Raw genomic sequence first — 25827 nt, 5'->3', positions numbered from 1 at the left:
CATCGTCTGAATGTAACTCGATCTCTCAACGTATACCAAATATTGAAATATAATTGAGAAATTTCAATTTCAGAATTCGCTTTAAAATGATAAATTTATATACAATTTCGAATATATTTAATGAGGTCTATAATGAGGCATGGTTATGCATGATACACACATCTGCTTAAGTTAAACTACTTAACAGATTTTCATTAAATATTACCTGTTATCTTTTTACCATGTTTTTATTATTAAAAGCCAAGGTGGCCCAGTAGATAAAACATTCGAATCTTTATCAAAGGTTGTGGGTTGAGTTTTATACGATTGATGGCTTCATTTTAGTTACATTAATTATTTTTTTTCGGTAATCGTAACCTACAGCATAGCGTAACCTATAGCATTCTTTCATTTTCTCGCTTTTAATTTGTTAAATTGATAACTGATACTGAACTGATATAGAATTACTAATAAGTCCAATATTGTATTGAATATTGTTCTCTAAAGGCGACGTTCTTTTTTTTACATGTAAAACTTTTAAATTAAGGAGTTGTAACTACTTCCGAAAAAAATGGTATGTTAAAGTATTTTTTTGTTATATTTGTATCATTCTGTTTTTTAATAAAATTAATATTCGGTGAAATGTGGTAAAGGCATGTTTCCTCTAGCACTTACACTCGTATACCATGTTGTATGGTTCACATAAACCATTTCACATCCACTAGCTATATTTCAAACTCAGGTAGTGAACATATGCGCGAAAAAATATTACAACGCCGCATTCAGTTCGTTCGAAATTCAAAAATTGACAAAACAAATCATCTTTTCTTTTTATAAAATACAAACTCCTAGAGAATTTATGTTAGTACATAAGCTTGATATTATTTTGAATATTACTATCTTAGCTGCTCTAAGGCACTTCAAAGTTTAATATGAGTTTAAAAGGATGTATTTAAGGTCGTACGTAACGCGATACGACACGTAGCGATGCGGCCTACCGTCATATCATAATAACGTGGATAGCTTCATACGATGGCCGATTAATGAAGCCGGCGTGCTCCCCAGTACGTTGCCGTAATAGTTTTACGACTCACCCCCATCCCCACGGCCCGACTCGACTACTTGATTATGCATCGCACACTTCCGACCGATTATCGAACTAGTAATGAACGCTACCGCATACAAAATTTAGCAACTTTTTAGAGTACTCCGATTTCACTAATTTTTATCCCTAAAGTTTTAAGCGCTTATCTTTCGTAATAGCTTTACATTCATAGCGTATTTAAACTACTTTATTTTAAACTCCTCGTTACGAAAAAACCTTATTCTCATTTAGATTAGTCTTTATCTAAATATATAAAAAAAACTATTTAAATAATAACTTCTGTCTATTTACAGAGACCATGTAATTATACTTTAGATTTTATTTTTGATTTTGTATATGTTAATTTCGAAGAAAGTGTAATAAAATTTAAAAGATTAAAACTGAATATCATTCATTTGTAAGACAAGAAATTTACCATCGATTATTTTATCGAAAGTGCTCAATTAGTGTTTGATAGGACTACGATTCTCTGTTATGTAAATTTTTTACAAGTTAATTTAAATGATTTTGTTGCGCACTCTGATGGCACGGACATCCTATTAGAGTAGCAATATAACCGTGCAATCAGTCAGAATAATGCGCAGCTAGGCTTGGCAAATGTATTAAGCCAGTTTCCAAGCGATATTCAAATTGTTCAAGCTTACGACTGCGTAATTAATAACGAAGTTCAAAGATTCTAAGAAAAAAATAACTTTATATAAATCCCGATGGAGTATTTAAATACGTTAGAATTTTATTTAATTTTATAACGATAAAATTCAACATACAAATTCATCTATTACTCGTTGAGTCGCGAGTCGTGCTCTCGAGCATGAATTAAGTACTTTAGCCGCTCTCGCATCTGTTAAGATATACCGTTGCGAGTAGGCAACGTCTGCGCGGGCTGCGGGGGGCGTCGGCAATCCCTCTCATTTAACACCACTCCGCTCCTCTGTAGGTGTTTGCCGAAGCGATTCCACCGGAGGATCCTCCTTTTATGGTGCTACTTATACTCTCATAGTGATTCGCGTTTTTATTTCGGACGGCTCATGTAATGGGGCGTACATTTTTCACGCTGCGCGAAAGCGGACCCAGTAATCTTTGCATTTATACGGTGATCCTTTATTGATTTTAGATTTTTAGTGGAAAGCGAAACGAATGAAACGGGCGTGAATGGAGACGCGCTCTCTGTAAGCCGGTGTAAGCCTCAACGATGATATAAACTTCAGCCGGGCACATATCAGAAACCCTAAAATTACATACACATTTATTTGAAATAAATTCGTTCTGTAATTTGCTAATGTATGCACGTTCATTTAAAACTTGATGTAGAACTTAAATGAATTAGAAAAAAAGTATCTTTAAATCATGTCATCTGTTCGACCCTCGTACAGGAAACGGGCGTCTTAAGTTTTAAAACTTTGTCCATAAAATTATGATAAAGGGTTTTGTTTTTACGAGTAAAATAATTTACCCGAAGTCACGTTTAAACACTTAACGCCTATGAAATCACGAATAATACTGTTTTGAAGAAAATTGACTCGCGAAAGTGATGTTATAACGCGAAATGTTCAAATTAATTAAGAAAGTAATTTCAGTAAGCAATCAAAACGAAACTAATTTGTCTTGTTTTCGGCTATGTATAATTTCATCGTTTATAACGATACACCCGAATTTAACACGTCTTTCTTGTTGAAACCCTCGTTTCCTTTAGGCTAAAAGAAAAGAAACAAGAAAGGAGACCTACCATTAAAATAAATAAAAGGAAATAAAGAACCGACCGCAAATTATTTCACTTACCTACTTCTTTTTATAAAAATGCGAACGACGCATTAAATTTTGGGGAGAAAGGAAACTCCCTTGTAAGCAATATCGAGCAGGCAAATTTTTCAGATATTGCCTTCAGGTAGCGCACATTTATTATGTACCCGAATATATTACTCTTGATTCATTGACTTTGGATATTGATTTACTTTGCTTGCATAAGCTGTAGTTGGGTATAGTCTACGGCTAAACTAACGGCCTTTGACTTGAAGAATTAAGGGTAAAGTTCGTGCGTGCGGACAGTTCCGACTCCAACTTTACTAACTAGCGACACCTTGCACATTTACTATTGTTACCGGATATTCTGTAGCGGATGCTATTTTTCAATACTTTATTATTATTTTTTTAAATATATTTGGCCCGTTATTAGTATATAATAAAAAATAAAATCCGTTAAGAATCGTCGGTAGTAAGAGCCTATTTCAATAAACTTTATTTTTTTTTTAATTACTTCAAGCATTACACAAGGGACAGTATCAATCAAAATATATTAATCTTTTAAATTTATTTGATAAAATTAAAATTCTAAATTCAAATCTTTACAATAAATCTATAAAATCGACTAAATATAAATCGACGAATTTCCATGTTTACATAACAAGTTATAGTAAGTAGGCTGTTACTTAATATTGTTGTTTACGACGGTAACTTCTAAACTGTTATCACTTTCGGGGCACCATCGGTACATCTCGGCTTTTGCCGATGTCCACTTGATTTACGGTTACGATAAGGTGTCGACCTAAAAAGTTTCCTACAACCCCGAGACGCGGGACATTGTCTTGGAAGATTTAAAACCAAAAAAACAACACAAAATATTGTCTCTCCTTTTTTCGTTTCCACAAAATATCTCTTGGCCAACCGATTCTTCGGTTTACTGATTTATCAGTTTACTTCGCAACTTGAATTATATTATTTACAATTATTCTACGTTTCAAATTTTATTGCATATATTGTATAAATGATTATATCTTGTTTATAATAATTGAAATTGGATTTGCGCAAGCGCAACTTGAAACACAATCCCCTCTTACAATATTAACCCTAAAACTAACTTGAAGTGAAAACTGTTCTCCTCATAATTTAATTTAACTTGGACTAAATCAGACAATAGCTTCGAGTAAGCTAAGCCATTTAATTAACAGAGCGTTAACAGCAAACTGATACCCGATATACCAATAAGCATAAACAAAAGACGTTTACATTACATTTGGCTGAGAGGCAAAGCACGTAATAGGTGGCAGGCTGCATTCAGATTCTCAGCTGAGCCGCTGCAATATCGGTGCTAGGGATATTATTTCAGGGTGGAAGGACGCGGGTAATATTGAGTTGTGAAACCGACGATTTACCTAAGAGGAGACGCTGTTAACAGAGCAACTTTACCTCGACACTTTGACAACTTATTTCTTGTCTCGACTTGCTAAGCCATTCGGTTTGTTTATACAGCGGTTTGATTGCTGTTAACAACGACCGAGATTGTTATTAAAATTTTAAATCGAGGTTACATTTATATACAAAATAATTCAAATGCAATAATACAAAATGTTATATAACAATGAACTGTATATTATATATATAACGTTCAATCAGAGCAGAATCTCGGCAATACGGTACGAAGTATCTAAGCGATGCCCAAAGCTACACTGATATTAAAGGAATTTAGTTTAGCAACCTGTAAAGTTGATACCGAAATCTCCTCTCATTCAACTCGTCCAAATGCTTAATTCAGTTGGAATAATTCCCAGTTCTATTGTTAAGTTACTAAATTTGGAGTCCGACATTTAACTGCTTACAATTCAAAGGTAACCGCAAATTTCGAAACGAGTATGCTTGTATATAATGAAACTTATTTGCAAACCGATAACTTTTGACCCGGGCTGGCCAGTTCACGCCACCGTAGGTTGAGCAACCACGCTAACAAACTATGTATAAAGGTATTCCTTTTTAGATTTTGTTATAAAACATCCCATATTGGAATGGGATCATTGTTGGTTCCAAACTTTTGTTCAAACAACACAATATATCTTTAAATCCTTTAGGATCAAAATTCTAAAACATCGATGCATTGGAAAATATTTCGTGTGTGTTTTTTTTATTACATATCGTGTCAAATCTTTGCTTCTTTTTAAAATTAGTATCTACTAGCAATGAGTGTTTTCAATGAATTAATAATATTCGTGTTTTTTCATTCGTTAAGATCTTAGATCAAATCTTCAACCTTTAGACGGCTAAATGACACATATACTATTGAGCTATCAAGGTAAAAAGTTAGACAACAGTTTTAAAAAACAAACAACACCTGTAACAGATTTTTTACTTCTACTAAAAAGGTTTAATACCATTCGATAAAGCTATTAAAACCAACAGAATTTTCTTTGCATGTAATTGTAAAGCGAACACTCACGCGAAGAGAAAATTTAAATATTATCCTTAAAATAAGTATGATAAATTGCAGGAATGACGTACCTCGACCGCCTCGTTGTGGGATCTTTCATAACCATAACCTCGGTGATTTCGCCGAATTTGTTAAAGTAGTCTCGAAGGCTTTCTGCAACAAATAGAAAATAATGGTTATTATACTAAGTAAATTTATAATGTAATGACTTTTCGGTCTCTTTGTGTCCTACATCTGTAATTGAATATTTATATTCATCTACTTCGAAAAACATAAGACCATATTAATTGTTTGAAAACCCTGAGCGTCTTATTGACATATGGCGATGGGGTTGACATTAAAGATTAATAAACGCAAATGTCATAAGTTAGTAAATTTTATGTTTACCATTTTTTGAAAAGGTCTTAGGATATTGTAATATGTACAAGTAAAGTAACTGTAATTTTCCCACTGCTGGGCTAAGCTCTCTCTTTGAGGAGAGGGTTTGAGATTATTCCACCATACTGCTCCAATACGGGTAGTGTCTCCATGTGGCTGAATTTCATTAGACAGTCGTAGTTATTTATTATTATAAGGGAATCTAAAGTTCGATTTTTGATAAGTTTTTGTTATAATAAATTTGAGGTTGCAACCACATTTAGAATGTACTTCATAGAAAGTTATTATTTCAATATAGTGATGTACAGCTACATTCATACAACCTATATATATATATATAGTATTCTGATTACGGTATTCGGTACGAGCGAGATATGTTTAATATGATGTTTTTGTATTTACATTAGCTTGTTAAATCGTCTAGAGTATCTGCCTCAAACACATGCAAGTAACGTCCAAGTTGGGATTTGCGGTCTTCGTATTACTCACTAATGGATAGGGGTGGGAAGGCTCCCTTTAAAATGAATATGCTGATTTCCCACGTTCGTGTTTTTAGGCTTATTTTACATAATTTCCGGTCAGTAACTGATGCATTATTTTGATTAAATATGTCATTGCTATACAAAAACAAACATCTGATAATTTAAAACGTTTGCATTCGTATATTGGTTTTAATAGTATTCTTATTATGATAAGCTCATTTAATAAATCATTAGCTATATCAATTTTATTAGTTATCATAATCGAATTTAAATTAAATGCTAATATTCTAACACCATGAAACGAATTCCTTAGACCAGCTATATAATTTCAAACTGTTACTTTATTTCACCTTATGTCACAGATATGTTGTAAATCACAAACTATATATCTGTAATACTATATAATCAATATTGTATTTATATGACATTGTACTAGAATCCAGTCTTAAATATAGTGGATTAATAATTCCATTTGCGATTTAGCAATCATTCTAAATAGTTCCGATAATATTTTACAATATAAAGAGTTTATCTAGTCTATGAGGGTTTTCGATTAATACTAATTAAGAACAAACAGGCCAATCACAAGAGGCTTATTGTGGGATACATTCCAATTTAAACTTGCCTTCAATTTGAGAGTGCGGCGCTTCTAAAACCAAATGTTGGGCTCTGCTTTTAAAGTCGATTTTCGACTTGTTTCGTAGTGAACTTTTCTAATCTGACCAGACTCCGGCTTCAGTACCGCACTTCGGAACAGTAATGAAAAGTAACGATTGCATGTCCACTTTGCCATTAATCAGCTCCGCCGTGTATGAAGAAACTGGATACTTTGCGGGTTAAGTTTTCCTTTTAAGTAATTTTGATTATCGAAATATCATCAGTCAATTGGTCCAGTGATAACAAATCATGAATTTCGACCAATGATTTGAGAAGTGATACTGCGTTTTCATGTGCTTAATTTGTGTATGTAATTCAACTTACGACTGGCGGTGAACGAAAATATTGCGCGTACATTAAATTATTCATCAATCCGTATTTGAGCAGAGTGGCGGAATAATCTCCAACCTTCTCATGAAGGGGAGAAAAAGCTTTTGCCCAACAGTGAGACAATAACAGACATTAATTTTGTTTATTTTATTTTCATTAATAAATAATCAAATTCGATATTTTTTTAACTGATTTAAATCAAATCGAAACAAAGGCAACATTTTCAAACGTACAAATATATTTTTTTATAAATTTATAATTTTGATATGCTTATGAATTTGCAATAGTGACAACTTATTCAATTCGAAATTATAAATTTTGCGAACTAGAACTTGTTACAACAAAAAGAATAAATTAATGCAATCCACTATCGAATTTGCCTGTTATACGTCGGATTACGCGTACAAAGCAATACTGTGAAGGACAGTGCGGGTGGATTCGGCACAGTTGTTCAACCACCATAAAATTAGCATTTGGCTAGCGGGTAGCATTTTCATCTGAATACAAGTAGGCACCTGAATTATTCGGACTTTCATCTCGAGAGGCGAATTTGTTATTTTACGATATCAAGACGATATCACATTTTTAAAGGATATATGTATCCCAATTTTCATAAGACTTTGTTTTAATAAACCACTGACAAACATTAGCTATGTTTGTAAAGTAAATCTTGTAGCTTGAGGGTGCTTAGTACAAGAACGCATCATATTACTAATGCCTACTAATTATTAAATTACATCATTAAAGGATTAAAGAGGTCAATTAGGCAATCATGTTCTAAGTATATAATTAAGTTGTTATACATATATTATGTATGTTACATATTATAACTGATATAATTAATAGAATATTATATAACCTAGTTTCCGAACCACAAAGTTAATAAATTGTTCCTGAGGAAAGTAATACGTTTGTATAACGAAGTACCGCATGTATCTTTACCAATTTTGATTTTATATAAAAATTCAATACAAATAAGCCATACGAGATGAAATAAAGGATAAAGACACGTGGGTTTCGTATAAGTAGATTTTCAGGTAGGACATATAAATATTGTATTTTATTAAAAAACAAAACTATATAATAATAATATAATAACATTTATAATAATAATAATTATTATAAATGCTTAGCAAAAAAAATAACCATAATAATATAAATAGGGAAGTATAACTTCCCTATCAAAAAATAATAATATTTAAATCAGTTCATACTTGACCTCCGTCATATATGCTAACTTTATAAATATCTTATATAAAAGTACATGTAAAAGGTTAATATTAATTTAGATTTTGATTTGATAGTAATAACGAAAAGGACAGCCTATGAATATGAACACCGAGTGATTTATATTTAATTAACTTGTTATATTTAATTTTTAATTAAAATAATGTTGAAATGAGTTTATATATTTTTTATTAAATACTTAAAGCAAATGTAATTACACGGTATCATCGTAAAATGATGTATATTTCTCATCTGTAATTACACTGGTAATTAGCATGACTTTTTGTTATATAAACTTACACGGGAATCGGATTAAATCAACGGTTTAAATATCCTGTAAAAATATACGTATTTGATTACGCATTTCTGTTGCAATTGGTCCAGGAAAAGCGGCAGGTTTCAATTTTATGGTGGTTGGGCATGACAAACGCTCTGTCGTCCTTCTTCGTTCGATATTAACTTATTATTTATAGGGGCAATATATATATATATATATATTTAAGATAATTAAATAAATAATTTATTAGTTATTTATATTATAGTAATTTTAAATGATAGCCTTTATCGTAATAGTTATAAGGCTTGTATTTACTTAGTAATTCGTTTATTTACAAACAAAAACGACAATGCTTTAAATCCATTTTTTTTTGTCATTAATTTAGGCAATCACATTATAAGGTGGCAATAACATTATTTTCTTTTGACAATTGTATAATGATTTTACCAAAACAAAGTAACCTCCTTGATTGAAATATTTATTTTATTTCAATTTGACCTTGGTATTTTAAATCTATGACGCTAAAAGATTAGAAAATACGTTTATTAATGCTTCGTTCATAAATGTTTAACAACATTTTTTTTTTATTGTTTGATTCCCTAATGTTTGGTTGGTGATGTTGAGTAATACAGTATAACTTGACTTGAATTTTGCAATACAATCAAAACTTAACTTTTCCCTGCCGTATTACGATTACACTTTTCATTATTATAATTTGTAGTAATGATACTTCCAGGTAAAACCAAATATAGCTTAATGTCATTTAAAAGTTACACTCGTAAGCGTAAAACGTTAAAATTATTTATTCAATTTGTATGCAGTTTTTATTGCATACCTCCGTCGAAAAATGTACGCACGAAAGTGCTTACAACATTGTTCAGAAAGAGAACCACACTGGAAACCAATATGTAGAAAATTCATTTAAAATGTGAGTTTGAGTTCGCAACACTTTGTAAATGACATTATTTAGTTAGAACATACTAACTTGATAAATAATCGTAAAATGCACTTTAGAAATTGGCCAAAATGACTGCTTGATTTTAAATAAAGCGATGTAAATGTACAGAACAGCGCTTTAAATAGCAATTACTTAATTGCCTTTATTATTACAAGTGTTCGCCCAGTGGTCAAATTTCGACGATAATAGTTATTAAAAAATATTAATCTTAAATTTTCCACTACTGGGCTAAGGCCTCCTCTCCTTTTGAGGAGATGGTTTGAAGCACAATTCCACAACGCTGTTACAACGCGAGTTGGTGGAACGTAAGGAAACGTTCATAGCAATCATACAAAATTTCAAAAAAAGACTGATAACAAAGGGACAAGAAAAATGCACCGAGACGTTGCTTATATACTTTATATATTATGTCTGTAGCTTATAATGACGTCTTCCAAATCTTTTAAATCAATTATAAGGCGTCTGCGATCGTAAAATACTTAATTAATATTTTTGGCACGTTTCCCTAACTAATAAGACGTATTAAATAAAAGCCGGATTAAAATAAGTAGAATGAAAGTTATTGTGAAAAAGTTCATTTGAATAAAATACTGTCAAATATTCATTCTCGTCCTTCCAGTAATTGTTCATCGAAGAATAATTACGGAAATTCTGAAACAACTTGGACTTCAAATGCTCCCTAATTGGCAGTTTTAATCTACTAACTTTTGTGCGGAATTCAGCAAAAGTAGGCACCAACTTGTCGTGGTTGGTGGTAAAACGAATCAAAACCGTCTAACTGAGAAATTTATAAATGTATTTCAGCAAATTATGAGGATCGGAATGGTTATTTTAATTAAATCGTATTTCGAAACGACATTGTGCGATAATTATGTAAACAACCGTCATTTTGTTATTCTTTTGAGGTTGGGGTGTGGGGTTGTCGAATTCTTCGACATTCTTTGTACTTTAAAAATATAACAATAACAGTTCTGTATATAGGATGTATATAAACAGCATCACGACTTATAACAAAAGTATTTGGCTCGTTTGATGTACATTAAAACTTGAAAATTCATGATTACGTTGTAGAAATAATTTAGTCGCATGATGTCATATAGGCTTCCACTCCATTTCTTCAAAGCAAAAGGAACAAAATCAATTTTGATGTATTTCGCCGCAAGCGAGTTACTAGTCAGTTTAAAATTTTGAAACAATAGATTTTATACATTGTACCTATACGGACCAGATGAATGGAACCTTTTGCTACGACAGTTGCTCAACCACCATAAAATTGGAAACTAGCCCGCTGAACCCGGTCGGAATAACGTGCGGCATCATAAAAAAAACAATTGTTATCACCAAATAATTTCGCAGCCATCACTAAATTAAATACGTCACTCGAACTAACATTCAGAATAGTGTGCGTTAAAAGCGTTTTTATGCTCCATAAATTTTAAAGTGACGAATAATTATAGAATTTTCAACGTAATTTTCTTGGCTATAGAAATAAAAACTTTACCATTTTATTGTCGAGCCAAGAAAATTACGAAGAAAATTGTATAGTGTAAACAATATTCCAAAGGATGTGTTACTCTAGTGAACTCGCTAGGGAACAGCGCGACGTACTCACAGTTTATGCTTTTTCATTATACGAGTAAGTTATGCGATACAATATTGTGTAGTCATGAAACTTTTCGGGATTGTTTCAAAAGCCTTCCAACACTGACGTCAACGCAGTAGTAATGAAGCAATCAATCTGCATGTAAACGAAATTCCGCATCGCATATTTTATCTTTAACAATCCTTGCCTAACCGAACCAATTAGCGAAAACCTTTCGCAATATAGTCCAATGTTATAAATTTGGCACTTAGCCTGACGCAAATTTTCGGTGCTGTCAGCAAATAAATGTGCTCCGTGAAAAAAAAAGTTACGTCGGCTGCACTAAATTGTCACAGAATAAAAATATTCATTTAGACACCAATATCAACAGACCGCTGCGTTTAAAAGTAGTCTCATCCTATTTCATTTCACTTGGTTTTATGTAATAGGCTTAATAGATAATGTTATTAGAGTACAAAATAGATGAAATTTTATGAAATATCTCATAAAATGGGAACATTACAACTTATACTTTAGAAGGAGAAGTTTCGATTCCTATATAATTTTAATGATAAATGTATAATATTCTTCCTGTCTAATATTTATTGTAGCACTATAATATGTTCTTGACATTTTAATTTATTTGTTTAATGTCTTTAATTTATCGACTATTTGTATTGTGTGTAATTATGAAAATGAATTACACGAATAGTCGATAAATTAAAACAATATATATTAGATGTAGCTTTAGCTATTTGTTAGACGCTACTTTAATCTAACGATTGAAAATGCTCATAGAAATTCAGTCAACCGAAAATAAAGGGGACAAAAGGATGTATACTGACTTAATGATACTTTTAACGTTTATACACTACTTTAAAATTGTGTCCTGCGTATAAAATCGGGCCATTAAATGTGTATTGTGGTTGGCGAGGCGCCAAACACGTACAGGCGCACGTCCGAATCTGTGAATCTCTCTCGCTCTTCGCTCATTTTGGATGATTTCGACATATCAACACTGAATAATAGCTGTCTAAACATGGATATAGTGCTAAAACACAAATATACCGGAATGTAAGAGCAAATACACTAAAACATGTTTATGATCTGAAAATTAAATTTGTGACCTAATATTTAATGCGCAGTGACATAGTGTAAATTAGATTTATAATAAATTGACTTATACATAATTCTCAGTTTATAATTATCGTTTGTAAAATATTTTTCTTACTTTTTACATTTTGATCTGAGATTGTTCTCAGATCAAAATGTAAAAATACCTTCCTTTCAACGGCTGTTCTTTTCTTTACTAAAAGAAGCACTTCGTATATAATAGAAAGTACTGAAATATCCTCTCGACGCACGCAATAGCTGGAAACAGGACACACATCAAAGTGATTGTAAAAAGCATGGCGGTGAGGAAACATTGTAAAAATCACGACAACGTGTGAAGTGTCATCCGCCCGTCTCAGTCGAGTGGCGATCGCTTGTTTTTCCCACTTTTGATAGGCGCGAAGCGGAGTCTCGAGTGTCCTCGCTTCTGATTTCAGCCCGCAGCCGCCTGTTTTTTATGAGGTCAAGAGAGCCTCCACAAAAAACACGTACCACGATAAATTACGCACTGACACATTCAGATTCGCCCATAATGTACACGAGCGTAATATATTGGGTTTTTTACTATTTTATAAAGGCACAATTTTTCGTTTACGAATCGGCTTAACTATTATGCATTTAATATTTTATAGCTCCCTAAATTATCTATATACTGTAGCTCCATATTACGAAATTGCAAGTAGTAGTTCAGTGTTGTATTACAGGTGGCGTACCAAGAAATTGACGTGCGCCAAACTTTACAAATATATTCCTGGCCACAGAAGATGATGGGTAATTTATTCTCAATAACTATCAAAGCACTGCAGATGTCGTACAGTTTCAATTTAAGGGCACACAGCGCCGGAAGTTCTATCTGAGATGAACTTTGGGGAACTTTGTTCCTCCTGACATTGTCAACTAATCTTCTAACCGCCAGCGACGAACATGTGTACGGTCGACGACACAGACTGCTATATATTACTCGTAATATTATATACAAGTGACATCTTCACTTGCTAGTAAGATTGTCTATGAAATCTAATAATTTTCACGGATTTAACCACTATCTGTCAACGCGCGGTACGACAAACGTCAAAACAATTGTTTATTGTATTTACAATTTAAACAAACTTTGCACACGTATTATAAAGGTTGTGTTTTGTTACCACAAGAGAATTAATTTACGGAATTACTTAGTTCAGAGGAAACGATTGCTTTGTTATTATTGCGGTAGGAAATGTTTGTCATGTTTTCATATTATAATTTTAATTAAGTTCATTTATTGTTATTATTTTTACTAATAATAATCATAATTAATTACGTATACTAATTAAACGAGTAATTACATAAATAGTTTGCTATAAACACTCATTTAATGAAATGTATAAATTATTATTTCAACTTTGATGCTTTCATTTGCCTCTTTATTGCTCACTAGTGATGTGCTCCGACTCTGTACGCTTTAACATACATAAGTCTTATTTATTAATTTATATATATTTAGTAAACGAATAATATTAAACTACAAAGCCTCCGTCTACGTATGAACCAATTACCGTTTCAGATATATTTTGATATTTCTGTAGATTTCTGTAGAAATAAGGCTTCATGTTATTTATTATTAAGATATTTAATTATCTGTTTTATAGATTACGAATGTATGTGTGTAATATAATTATAAGCCCCTGAGAATACAAATAAGTTTTTAAGCAATCAGTACATATAAATAAGTTATACTGTGTACGCAACTTACAAAGTAAAGGTATTTTGATTAGAACTTTTCAATAACATCTGTAATGATAAACATAAAAACTAACAAACAATTTATTTCATTTATAACGTTAAGTGTATTAATATAAAATGACAGTTATATAGTCAATTAATTTATATCAACACACACGTACGTAAAGTCGTATATGTACAAACACATATATATCAATAATGTAATTTTATAGCGTTTATGCTAATGGCAACTCTGTCCATATCATTTAACTTGACGTTTGCGATGATTAAGGAGATTGTTGCATGGGATAATATATTATCAGGTAATACGGAGTAATTGTCTTGATCTCTGTCAACAACAGTCGCTGTCTCACGTGAGATATGGGCTGGCAAGCTATACATTGCTAATTTTGCAGCATCCATTCATTTAGACATCTCGTAGCTGAATGAGAACAGACAACATTGGTAGGAAGTAGGAGCCACGGCACGCTGCATAAATTATGCTATAAATTGCATTTGAAAATAGAATGGCAATTAACCACGAATATAAATTACGCCGACCATTATCTGTTGCTATTTATTCTGGCGAATTTAAAATGCTACGATAGATCAAAGCAACAAAAGTACTATGAGTTTCGTTGTTTGTAATGTAAAATAATTATTTTGAACAGCCGGGAGTTTAACTTGTTGCTTTACTTAGAACTGTCTTTTAATATTTCGCTGAACTCCCAGGCAGGGAATATTAATAAGTTGTGTGAGATTTCAATTTACTTGATTACTTTTTGGCGACCAGTCTTTCATTATTTATGCTTTTAATTGAAAGTGTTAGAATATTTTTCTATAAACGTAGCTCTAGATATAAAAGTCACGCCTTCTGCTTGTAATTAAAATGGTTAGTGCTGGAAACTACGATGGTTTTTTTTTTTTTATTTACGTTTAAATAAATATACTTTATTTTAGCAGAGCCGAGTACTTAACTAGAGTTAATCTATTATTATTAATTTCGAGTATCATCTATAATTTAAATATGTATTTGAATATCATGCCAAAAGCTGCGACGCCGCACATTTTGAATATGCACCCCTCGGACTTTATGCCCAAGGTACTTTCCCAATTAAGGGATGCGTTGAGTGAGTGCGGTGACGTCGTTTTTGATACTATGCATCTATTTAATATTAAATAACCGTAGCGATTAATATGTAAAAGTGTTATCAGAATTTACGCTTTTAACAGGTTTTAGGTATTAGTCTATTTCAAATAGTATAAAATTGTATCTACAATATCCAAAATAAGACGCTTATTGGTACAATTAAAATTAAATAAAAAAAAAAACATATAACACTATGCAAACGCATCAGAATAAACATACCATATATATATTTAATATCCATTTTCGTTGTAAAAAGAAACATTTCATTTCAAATACTAAAATTGTTTATATCCACAGTAAATATACAATCGAATGTATTACAGTAAACATGAATATAAAACTGCCAAAATAAAAATCACATAAATACGATAAATGACATTCGACTATACATACCTTTATCTATAGCTGGTTTATATCAAGCCTACCATGGTTGGGATTTTAAGTTGCTTAAAGATTCATAAGCGTAAGCTTCCCACCTCAGTTTCAGTCGTAAAGTTGAGTGTAATGTGCCCGAATATTATATATCTTGCGTATTATATTGTAACTTGAAGTGTTAGACTGTCTTTATCCACCTGGTGACACGAATAAACTGTTGATGCGGTCTATATTATTAACTTCAACTTGTTTATACGATGCCTGGGGTGAAGTTATGTCGACGGCCTTGTTCGCTTGAAGTTGGGATGTTGTTCGTACATTACACAGACATAGATATTCGCATAATATATAATATAATGATAATTGTTATTGTTATGCCAATTTGATAAAGAAATATATAGATGCTGAAAAAGCGTGGAGTTTAAATATTGATTTTCATACAAGATAAATAATGATTGAGTTTAATTTTATCACCTATGTAGTTTAATTGTTGGAAAAGTGTACCTAACTTTTCTTACCGTTCTTGTTTCTAAAACCCACAATCTGAACCTACTCGTAAGAGCCTATTCGAATAAAGTTTATTTGCATGGATTTTATAGTGTATTTGTTAAGCCTACTCAATAATTACTCTAATACTTAACATCAATAATTTGTATCGATATGTTTGGGTGTAAATTGTAAGTCAGATAATAGTATACACAAGGGACATTGATTATTATCTTAGATACCATGGATGGCAGCGCATTGAGTGTATTTGGAATTATATTTCTTCCCAGTGACAGTGCGAATATCTACAGATTAAGGTGATAACTACAATCGAGTGATAATTTATAACGTACAGTAACAACCTGTATACGATGAGTAATAAACACAAATTAACACATACGCATGAACAGTACCCAAGATTGATTTGGATTGTCAATTAAAGTTCATAATTCACTTTTTATTTATATATAAGATATAAACCCAAGCAAAAGAAAACTATTTATACGATTATATATTATTTTCTATTTCATAATTCAGTTTGATACATGACTATACACATATAATAGTTTCTACAAACTGCTTAACTTGTTGTACCTTGGACTAATATTCAATATAAAAAAGATATATTTAAACTTTAACCAACGATAAATTGTAACATTAATTAAAAGATTATCTTAGAAGCAAGTGAATCGAACGCAGCACCAATAGTCGGAATATCTGTTTATCACAGTTCTAGAGTCAACTAGTCTGAAGTCACTTTAATTCGTCGAACGCTACGCCAGCTGGGATTACTTGAGGCTGTCTCGGATGAGACCACTGGATCTTTGATCGGGCGTTAGTTTGCTTTAGGAGAAATCAAATACGTATAACAGTGAATATCGATTCAAACTTTTACTATACTTTTTTTTTAATGTTTTTAATTGTATGAAATTTAATTGATCTTTATAATGTTACATTTTAAATGAAATCATACATCACTGTATGATAACCGAATGTTTATAATTAAATTTATGTTTCACATCTCGTTACGACCTGCGGCTTACCAAATACACGTTCCCGTCAAAAACAATTAATTGCCGGAATGTTTTGAAAACATCAAGTCGTTGCAAGCATGTCTTATAGATTTAATAGACAACGCCGAGGAAGACAGTTTCCTGTGAACTCGAGTCGGAGTTTAGATAAGTTTCTGTACATGCCCTTAAATTGAAATTAATACTGGAATGTCGTCAATGTCTTTGTTATTAGCTGTTGAATCAAGCTGTTGCATTATAAATTGTACGTATGCGTGTAAGTAACCCTCGCGACTTCTTTGTTTTATACTTTGATAACAATATGTGTCTTTACACAATGTAATTTTCATTTAAATAATTTTTTAAATATATTTTTTAAATACTTACTTACAAATTAAAATTAAAAAAATGTGTAAACATTTTATTTCGTATTCTTTAAATAAATTATATGTATATATATGTACCTGTGTATCGTAAATACATTTACAATATAACCATAAGGAACCGGATCAGGCCAATAGTGAAATTAATCAAATACGCACACAAACATAATGTATAATAATCTATTTATTTAAAGTATACATAGTTATTTTGTATGTGTGTGTCACTGAAATACTCCTAGACTGGCTTTAGCTATTTTGATAAATTTAATTGTGAGTATTTGACGTTTCTAGATGGCTTAAATCGGACCCAATAGGTGACACTAGGCTCAGATTCCGGGAATACGTATTAACCAAACAAATACATTTCTTAGTAAACGCGCTCGAAGCTTAAGAAATATATTTTATTCAATATTTATACAACTTGGTTATAAAAAAGATTAAGAAATATGTAAATAAATTAATCTAAAGCCGATTGAAAATATGTTTTAAATTATTCTAGAAATAGCCGTGTAGAAAATCAAAAATGACTCTATATATACAAAACTACAGAACCCAAGTGTTTTGTTTCGCATAATTACTATTAAATAGATTCATATTAACAAGAGTTCGCTGAGAGTACATTATTAGGTACAGAATGTTCCCATATGTTAAAGTTTCCGACTCCTACTCTATAGGGATGCCTTCGCCGATAATGTCGTCAATAAATTGGCAGTAGAACTTCCAATGTACCCAATCTAAACTCTTGTAAGTTATAACGCATACGTAACACAAATGCAAAGGCGGTTTTTTTACTGCTTTTCAAAGTTATGTCTTCCTGGTACATTATCTCAATGTCGCTATAGATTTATATTGTAATATAGATATAGATAGATATAGATACCAATTTTTATAAAGATTACCATTATTGAGTTATAGCGGGGAATACAGACAAGCAAACAAACAGACAGACAAACAAAAATTTCAAAAACGGTAAAACTGATGTTGTGCAAACAGTGCTTCATAAAACGAATATTTATGACAAAATTTGACAAAAAAAATGAGTGTACAGTTACTGACAGTTACAGACAGACTACAGATTTGTATAGTAGTATATATTACTTTGGAATAATGGCTCAAATTTATACACGAATATTAAAACAGTTTCTCTTAAATGATTCATTGGGTTAAAGTTTTTTATTGTGTTATTTTGTTAATAAAAATAAGTCACTTGTTTGACTATTTTTCCTCAATTTTTAATGGATCTTTAAATGTAAAACTTTCTTATTATATAGATAGCCATACGGTCAAATGGGCAACCTGGTAAGAGTTCAGCGTTGCCCATAGACATTAACGCCGTAAAAAATAACCATACCTCACATCGCTAATGCGCTAACAACTTTGGGAACTGGGATGTTATGTCCCTTGTGCCTGTATTTAATCTGACTCACTCACCCTTCAAACGAGCACACAACAATACTCAGTATTACTGATTGGCAGAAGAATATATTAGGTTGCACTGACCAGACAGGTTACATAAAGCCCTACCACCAAGTAAAAGAAAAATCGGTACCACCGATACAAAATAAATACTCCACCGAGAATAACCAGTAAGAAATAAGTTGGGGTACATGTCAGTCACCTCCTCGTGGTGTACCCTGGGCAACGGGGCCGGCTTGAGCTTGCTCATCGGCCACGGCTAAGACTGGCGGGAGGGATGCCGCGGGGCTGCTCCTGGTACGTCCCTGATCGGACGTCAGGGCGGACCACGTGAGTGGCCTCGTTGGCTAGGAGGTAGTGGGAGGGCTCGCTACTCGAGCCTCCCAGGTGTTTTACACCGGCGGTTTGCGGCGGAGCCTACCATCTTATCCGCCGCAGGGCGTCAGCTTCGTTGACGCCCAGCCTCCAGTGGCGGACTCGGGGGAGTTCGCCACATTCCCGCGTGGAGGATGAGGAGGAAGGCGCGCACTAGGCGCGCTTTCCATGTATATTCAGCCGCCTTATGGCGGCTGCCGCTGGTGGGGTCGCGGTTGCATGCCCTTGGCGATCCCGTGGCCTCACCACTCGGCGGCATGGTGGAAACCCGAGGATGGTTTTAGTGGGTAGGACAGGGCATTAGCACTAGCGTGCCCTGGCACGGGGCATTAGTTCCCGGTTGAGTCCCACATACCCGTCCCGGTCCCCCGACCGGGCGGCATGCGTAAATGCATTTCCTCCTCGTTAAACAAAAAAAAAAAAAAAAAAGTAAGAAATAAGTTTCTAGCTGGTTATTCTAAGGCTGCGTATTGCAAATTTACAAATAATAATAATAGAGGTAGATGGAGTAATATAATACGTGTAATATAATCATTATTTTTAATTAAAATAACTTACCAAGTACAATGAATATTTGTATAAATAATAAACACTGAGTCAATATTTTCTATATGAAAATCCTTATCTTAACCAGTAAGAAAATAATTTTAAACCCATTAATCTTTTCTATGAACATTTCAATGTGATATGTATATGACGGGTATCCAGGCAGACCATCCTACACACGTATTATACTTTCTAAAGACTTTTTCTTTCAACTAAATAGAGGCTCATATTTTAATTCTCGAATAATATGTTAATACAAGCAGAAAATAAAATACGGGGAGCCGCATGTGCAAATTTTCCATTGTTAACTTGACAAGCGTTCCACGTCAGGCGGTGGAGGTTGGTTTAAGAAAACTGAATTTTGTATAATGAAAGTAAGATTAACAAATAGCTCGGTTACTCTTTCTCAACGTACTAAGATATGGTGAGCTGTCACGCGATACCACTCCCCGGAGAAAAAATATGTTTATAAAGTAAATTAACGTGTAACAAGGGTGTATATTTCTTGAAGAAATAAAAAATCATTTTATATTCAACTAGCTTTGTTCCGTGGTTTAACTCTCATTAAATATGTGGATATATGTATTTTATATATGTAGGCCGCTGGATTTGTTGTTACTTACCTCCTTAGGCAGAAAATCATATATTTATCTATAAATATAAATAGTATGACACAAAGTCGGCGTCTGTATATTATAGTCCGTATATTGGCTGTCTTCTATTTAATAATACGGATTTTGGTAAGGTTTTTAACTTACATAGATAGACATAAACGAGAAAGGTTTGTATAATTATGTAAACTTTAGGGGATATAAGAAAACAGTGTATCAGGAAATTTTAGGTCTTAAATACTTCTACATAAAATTCTGTAATAACATATATTATGTATCTACCCTCTACAGTAAACTCATTGAACAGTTTTTGTCTTTATATATATGTATTTACATTCCTGTGATTGTTTTAGATTTCTAGTGTTCCAAAGTAATTGTCATCTCGTATGGCCAGTTAATAGTATATTGATTGCCAATTACTGCTTATCGACGGTCAGTTACTAGCTAAAAGCGTATATTTTTCTTTTTATTAGTTTTATTGCTATATCAACGCCTATTAAATAAAGAAGAGAAGATCAGTTATACATAGATATAAAGAGCTATGCCAATTCTATAATATAATTGAAAAAAATATTAACCAAAACTATGCAGGTGGCTTAAGTGACCAGTTACGAATGAGTTTATCCTATATTTAGATTATTACGAAGACATTTTTTCCAATTAATTATCCATCTTTATTCAGATAAATTTGTTGGTAAGGTTAAGCATTACATATATTTAAAATGACTGTTACATTATATCATTTGAATGAATACTTTAAAAGATATAACAAGTGTCGAATTACGTGCAACAAAAAAAAATCGTTCGCTGCGAAATGGATGGTCGCGAATTGCAATAACTGGCTGTTACAAAAAAAAAAATACTTTAGAAAATCACCCCAATTCGGATCAATGTTCCGTGGATCAAACTATTTTTTTATATTATTTATAATTTTCATTTATGACGTAATACTTATATAGACTAATCAATAAACGTTTTATCACCTTAATATTTTCTTGGCAACGCACTTCTCATTTTGTTTATTAATATAATAACACCCATACTAAGCCGAGGGGGATTGTCAGTAAAACAATATACAATACTTTAACTATATAACAAAAGCATATTTTTTCAAATTGGATTGGTAGTTCTTGAGCTCGTTTGTTCTATCAACAACTACTACTGCTTTCTATAGAGGCAAGCGATAGCGACATACGAAAGACTATATGTACTGGGCTAAGATTAGACAACAGATTGGTCATACAAAGTAAAGATCATATGTGGGGAGAACAGATTGGAGAGGCTGGATAAATACCAAGTAACATTTTTGTTGTGAATTTACATAATCGGCTATACGTGTATTCTAAATTTGAAATGAGTATTTTTCTCAAACATACTTTAAGTTTATTAACATTAAATACACTTTCGTTCTAAACCTCGTCAAAGATACTAAAAGTTACCAATTAAATAAGCTTAAGATAATAAAATGTATATACTGAACTCTTACTTAATGTATATTAATTAATATAATACATATTATATATGTTCAGTTATATATTACTTATTATAAACTTAAAATAAACATAGAGTATTAAAATAGCACTAAAAATGTAATACTGCAGCTATGTACGAGCATTAATTTCACTTTGTGTAAACAGAACCAAACACCAATATTATTAAAAAAAATACAGACATTACAAAAAAAAATCAATGAGATTATTTTTATGGAAATAAATTAAAGATTATTATTTATTAAGTCGCTAAGTATATTAATTTGGTATCAATTTTGAACTCCGACACAAATGCTATTGACAGACACATATTGGCAGAACATCTTATAAAAATTCAATAAAAGTAAAGCGAATTTTATTCAGTATTATAACAATGTTACGTGATAATATTTTACGAAATCAAATATTTAACAAGTCCTTTATGGCGACGTAAAGCAATCTTGTCCAGCGAGCTTTGAATGTACAGAAATATAATTTCGATCGGACGGCAATCAGGGTCCGTTGAAGACGGCGCGTGAGGCGACTTTCTAAAATATTAAATGTACTCGCGAACGCTACGAGGCCCCTATATTACACCTAAATAAATCTAAACGAATACCATGTTTTATTTAAAAAACCCGAGATGGTCCATCGACAACCGAAATAGTTGATAAAACACGTGGGGCGAAGATCACTGCTTCAAATCCGGGCAAGTAACGCTGTGTAAATTGTATTTATAATTCCTGTCTTGCATGCATTTCTTGGAATGAAAATATGTGTTTCCACCAATCTGCACTGGCACAGCATAGTGAAACAATCTCCAAGCCTTTAAGATAAGTTTAAGAAGTATACGAACACTTGTTTAAAAATGCATATAGCATTCATTTATATAAAAGAAAAAAAACCGACTTTCAAAAAGGTTTGTATGATAATTTCTGCAATTTTTTTTTTTAATTACTGGAGTGAAAAGTTGAAAATGAAAAAATATTCATTATAAACTAAACAAGGCGTTACTACGGTGTCGGTAGGTATCACGCACTTATTGCATATTCTACTAGCGGTAGTAACAAAAATACTTAGTATTGTTGCGTTTTTGTTTGAAGGATGAGTAACGTCTCAGTTCCCAAGGTTGACGGCGCATTGGCGATATAAGGGTCGGTTAATATATTTTATTATCCTTACAATGGAGATCATTTACCACCGGATGGCTCATTTTCCAATCTGCCTAACTATTTTAAATAAAAAAGTGCTTAATTTTTATTTAAAATATTCACCTTATACCTGGCGTATCAAAATCTGCGTGGGTTAAATTAAACTCTGCTGAAATATTTATAGTATATCCAAAACTAGGGGCGTAGTTGCGTAGTAATCTTCATTGCGTTTTCCCTAGAATAGACTTTTGTCCATAAGTGGGACATTTAGGGTTAACTAGTTGTCGCCCACGACTTTGCTCTCGTTCTAGGTTCAGTTATGCACAAAAAGTGGAGTTCAGGCTTCCTTCATACCAAAATTTCATCAAATTCGGTGTTGCGGTAAAAGAAGAACAAACAGACAGAAAGACTGACAAAGTTACTTTCACGTTTATAACATTAGTATAGATTTATTTAATACAGTTGCTTTATAAATAATCACTAAATATTATAAAAAGGGTATCTGTCTGTCTGAATGCGGTAAACTTATATACCTCTGAATGGATTTTCATACGTTACCGATAGTCTGACTGTTTCATGAATAATGTTTAGGCGTATAATTGTGTAGGGTTTTGTGTGAATTGGATGAAATATAATTTTGTTTGTTGAAGATGTAGGAAAAAATAGTGCCGACTGGGAACTTTACTAGTGTGCGCTACGTAAATCAATAGAGCTATTTGCAATACGATATAAACGTATACGTAGATTCTTATTCTATGTGTGCGAATGCGAGACGTGCACCTACATAGATAAAAAATCCAGAATTTAGTAATAAAAGAGTAAATCATCTAACATCTTTACTTGCGTATGTGCTTACAAAATAATATAATATGTTCTAACGTGAATACTCCGTCACGATCCCATTGTTACTTATTTTCTGTAGAGCCCATCTTATTTTTCAAGAAAGTCCTCCATTATTCAGGGTCAGGCTTCCAGGTCCTTCAGCGTGTATTAATATTCACAAGATCCTTAAAGTTCATCAACCTCAGCTGTAAGGCTGAATATTCAATTTACACAGTGAGGTGTATTATAATTTACTTAAATACGCACAAGTCTTGCTTTATCGTTTTAATGCCGTGATTTTAATATTTAAATAAAAGTATGAAATCTTTGTGTTTATATTGAGTTTTTTAACTGTCCCATTGCCGGTGGATACCACAAGTCTATCCAGTAGTATTTGGACAGTTGTGGTGAGATATAGTTCACCTTATATAAGTTTAGAGCAGAGCACTTACCATCATCCATATATAATATAAAAAATGAAACTTTACTCTAAAATGGTTTTTTTTATGTTATTAGTAGACGTATGGGTAAATGGGCCACCTGATGGTAAGCGGTGACCACCACACACAGTCATTACCGCTGTAAGAAATAGTAGTGTTTTTTATCGCCAATGCGCCACCAACCTTCAGTGCTAGGATTTTATCTCCCTTGTGCCAGTAGTTACACTGCCTCACTCAGCAGCGCAGCTACATAAAATCTATTCCTATATTGTTTCCTATGTACATAGGCCCTTTTATATAATTGTATTATTTTTACCTAAATACATTCCGATATTATTTTAAAATAGAAACATATTATATTAACATTCCCTTGTCTATACAAATTGGCTTATAACCGTTAATTAGAAAGGCAAAAGTTAAATGGTTAGTATTTTGATTTAGGGTATGAAGGTTTTTAAAATAGGGTCATTGAAGCGGCGTTCTTAGTTATTACATATTAAATGTGTTTCAAAACGTTGATAAAATTACACAGAGTATGTAATAATTATAGACCTATTATACATTTGTATTTATCAAATGTCATTCTTTTGGTAGATAAAATCATTCAGAAAAACTATCTCGTATTATATACCTATGTCAATGTGAGGATGTTTGTCACGCTTTTACGTCTTCGTTACTCAACTGATTATCATAAAGTTTTGATGATATCCAATACTTCGATATTACTTATACTTAGTGGTAAGTCTTTGAATAAACGCGGATAACTATCGCCTGGTCCTGGATTCAATCCGCGGGTCGGGCCGATTAAGGGTTGTAATGGCATTTGATGTTTTGAATTTTAAACACAATTACTCAGATAAAAAAGTAGATTTTTATTAATATTATATTAGATAAATTTACTGAACAGTAAGCGGACTCGGTCGCATGCATTCTTGGCCTAAAGTGTGTTCATAACATTTTTTTTTTTTTTAAATAAATAATTATTACATCCATTAGCTACTGCATCGATTTCAAGTTCAAGTTTTGTTAATAATACCTAATAAAAGATTAAAAATAACTTTTCATGACGTGAAACATATAATAATATAATAGTAATTGGAAAAATATAATTAAGATTTTTTTTGGTAATTAAATACTAATCATACATTTCTTCCCTTGTTTCGTTTTTATGGCGTAACTGGCGCGAGCATTACCTGCAACAAAAAAGAAAATATTCATGATTATTTTTGACATAGATTTAATATTTAATACGAGTTTGAACTTCTTACTACCATTCCAGGCGGTTATGATTTGTACAATATATTTTTTTAATTTTTTATCTGTATATATTTATTTGTAAACATTATTTATGTTATAAAATTGACGATTGATTTGACAAAAATATTTAAATTTTATTTCTAAACCAATAACAAAATTTTAATCAAGTTAATAATGGGTATAAATAATTATAATACTTAATACTTTTATTCCGTTATATAAAAGATTATGATGACATACATATGTTCGAGAATCTTTAAACTCTTACGAACATCGTATAAACTAAATTAAAAAGGTTAAAGTTTCCCTAAATAATTTACAGATAATCAAATCAATTACTAATCATTAAAAA

General features: G+C 32.1%; 1 protein-coding gene across 6 annotated transcripts in view; it reads right to left on the bottom strand.

Annotated features, from left to right (window-relative positions):
* LOC125064834 (RNA-binding protein Musashi homolog Rbp6) overlaps positions 1-25827 on the bottom strand; it is a 463574-nt gene that overhangs the window by 283235 nt on the left and 154512 nt on the right. For all 6 annotated transcript variants that reach the window (XM_047672092.1, XM_047672086.1, XM_047672088.1 and 3 more), the window contains exon 3: positions 5351-5432. In XM_047672092.1, coding sequence (XP_047528048.1) covers positions 5351-5432 — 82 coding nt within the window. The remainder of the gene's footprint in view (positions 1-5350; positions 5433-25827) is intronic.

This window comes from Vanessa atalanta, chromosome 6 (genome assembly GCF_905147765.1).
Source record: "Vanessa atalanta chromosome 6, ilVanAtal1.2, whole genome shotgun sequence".
NCBI lineage: Eukaryota > Metazoa > Arthropoda > Insecta > Lepidoptera > Nymphalidae > Vanessa > Vanessa atalanta.
This window is presented reverse-complemented; position numbering and strand designations above follow the sequence as displayed.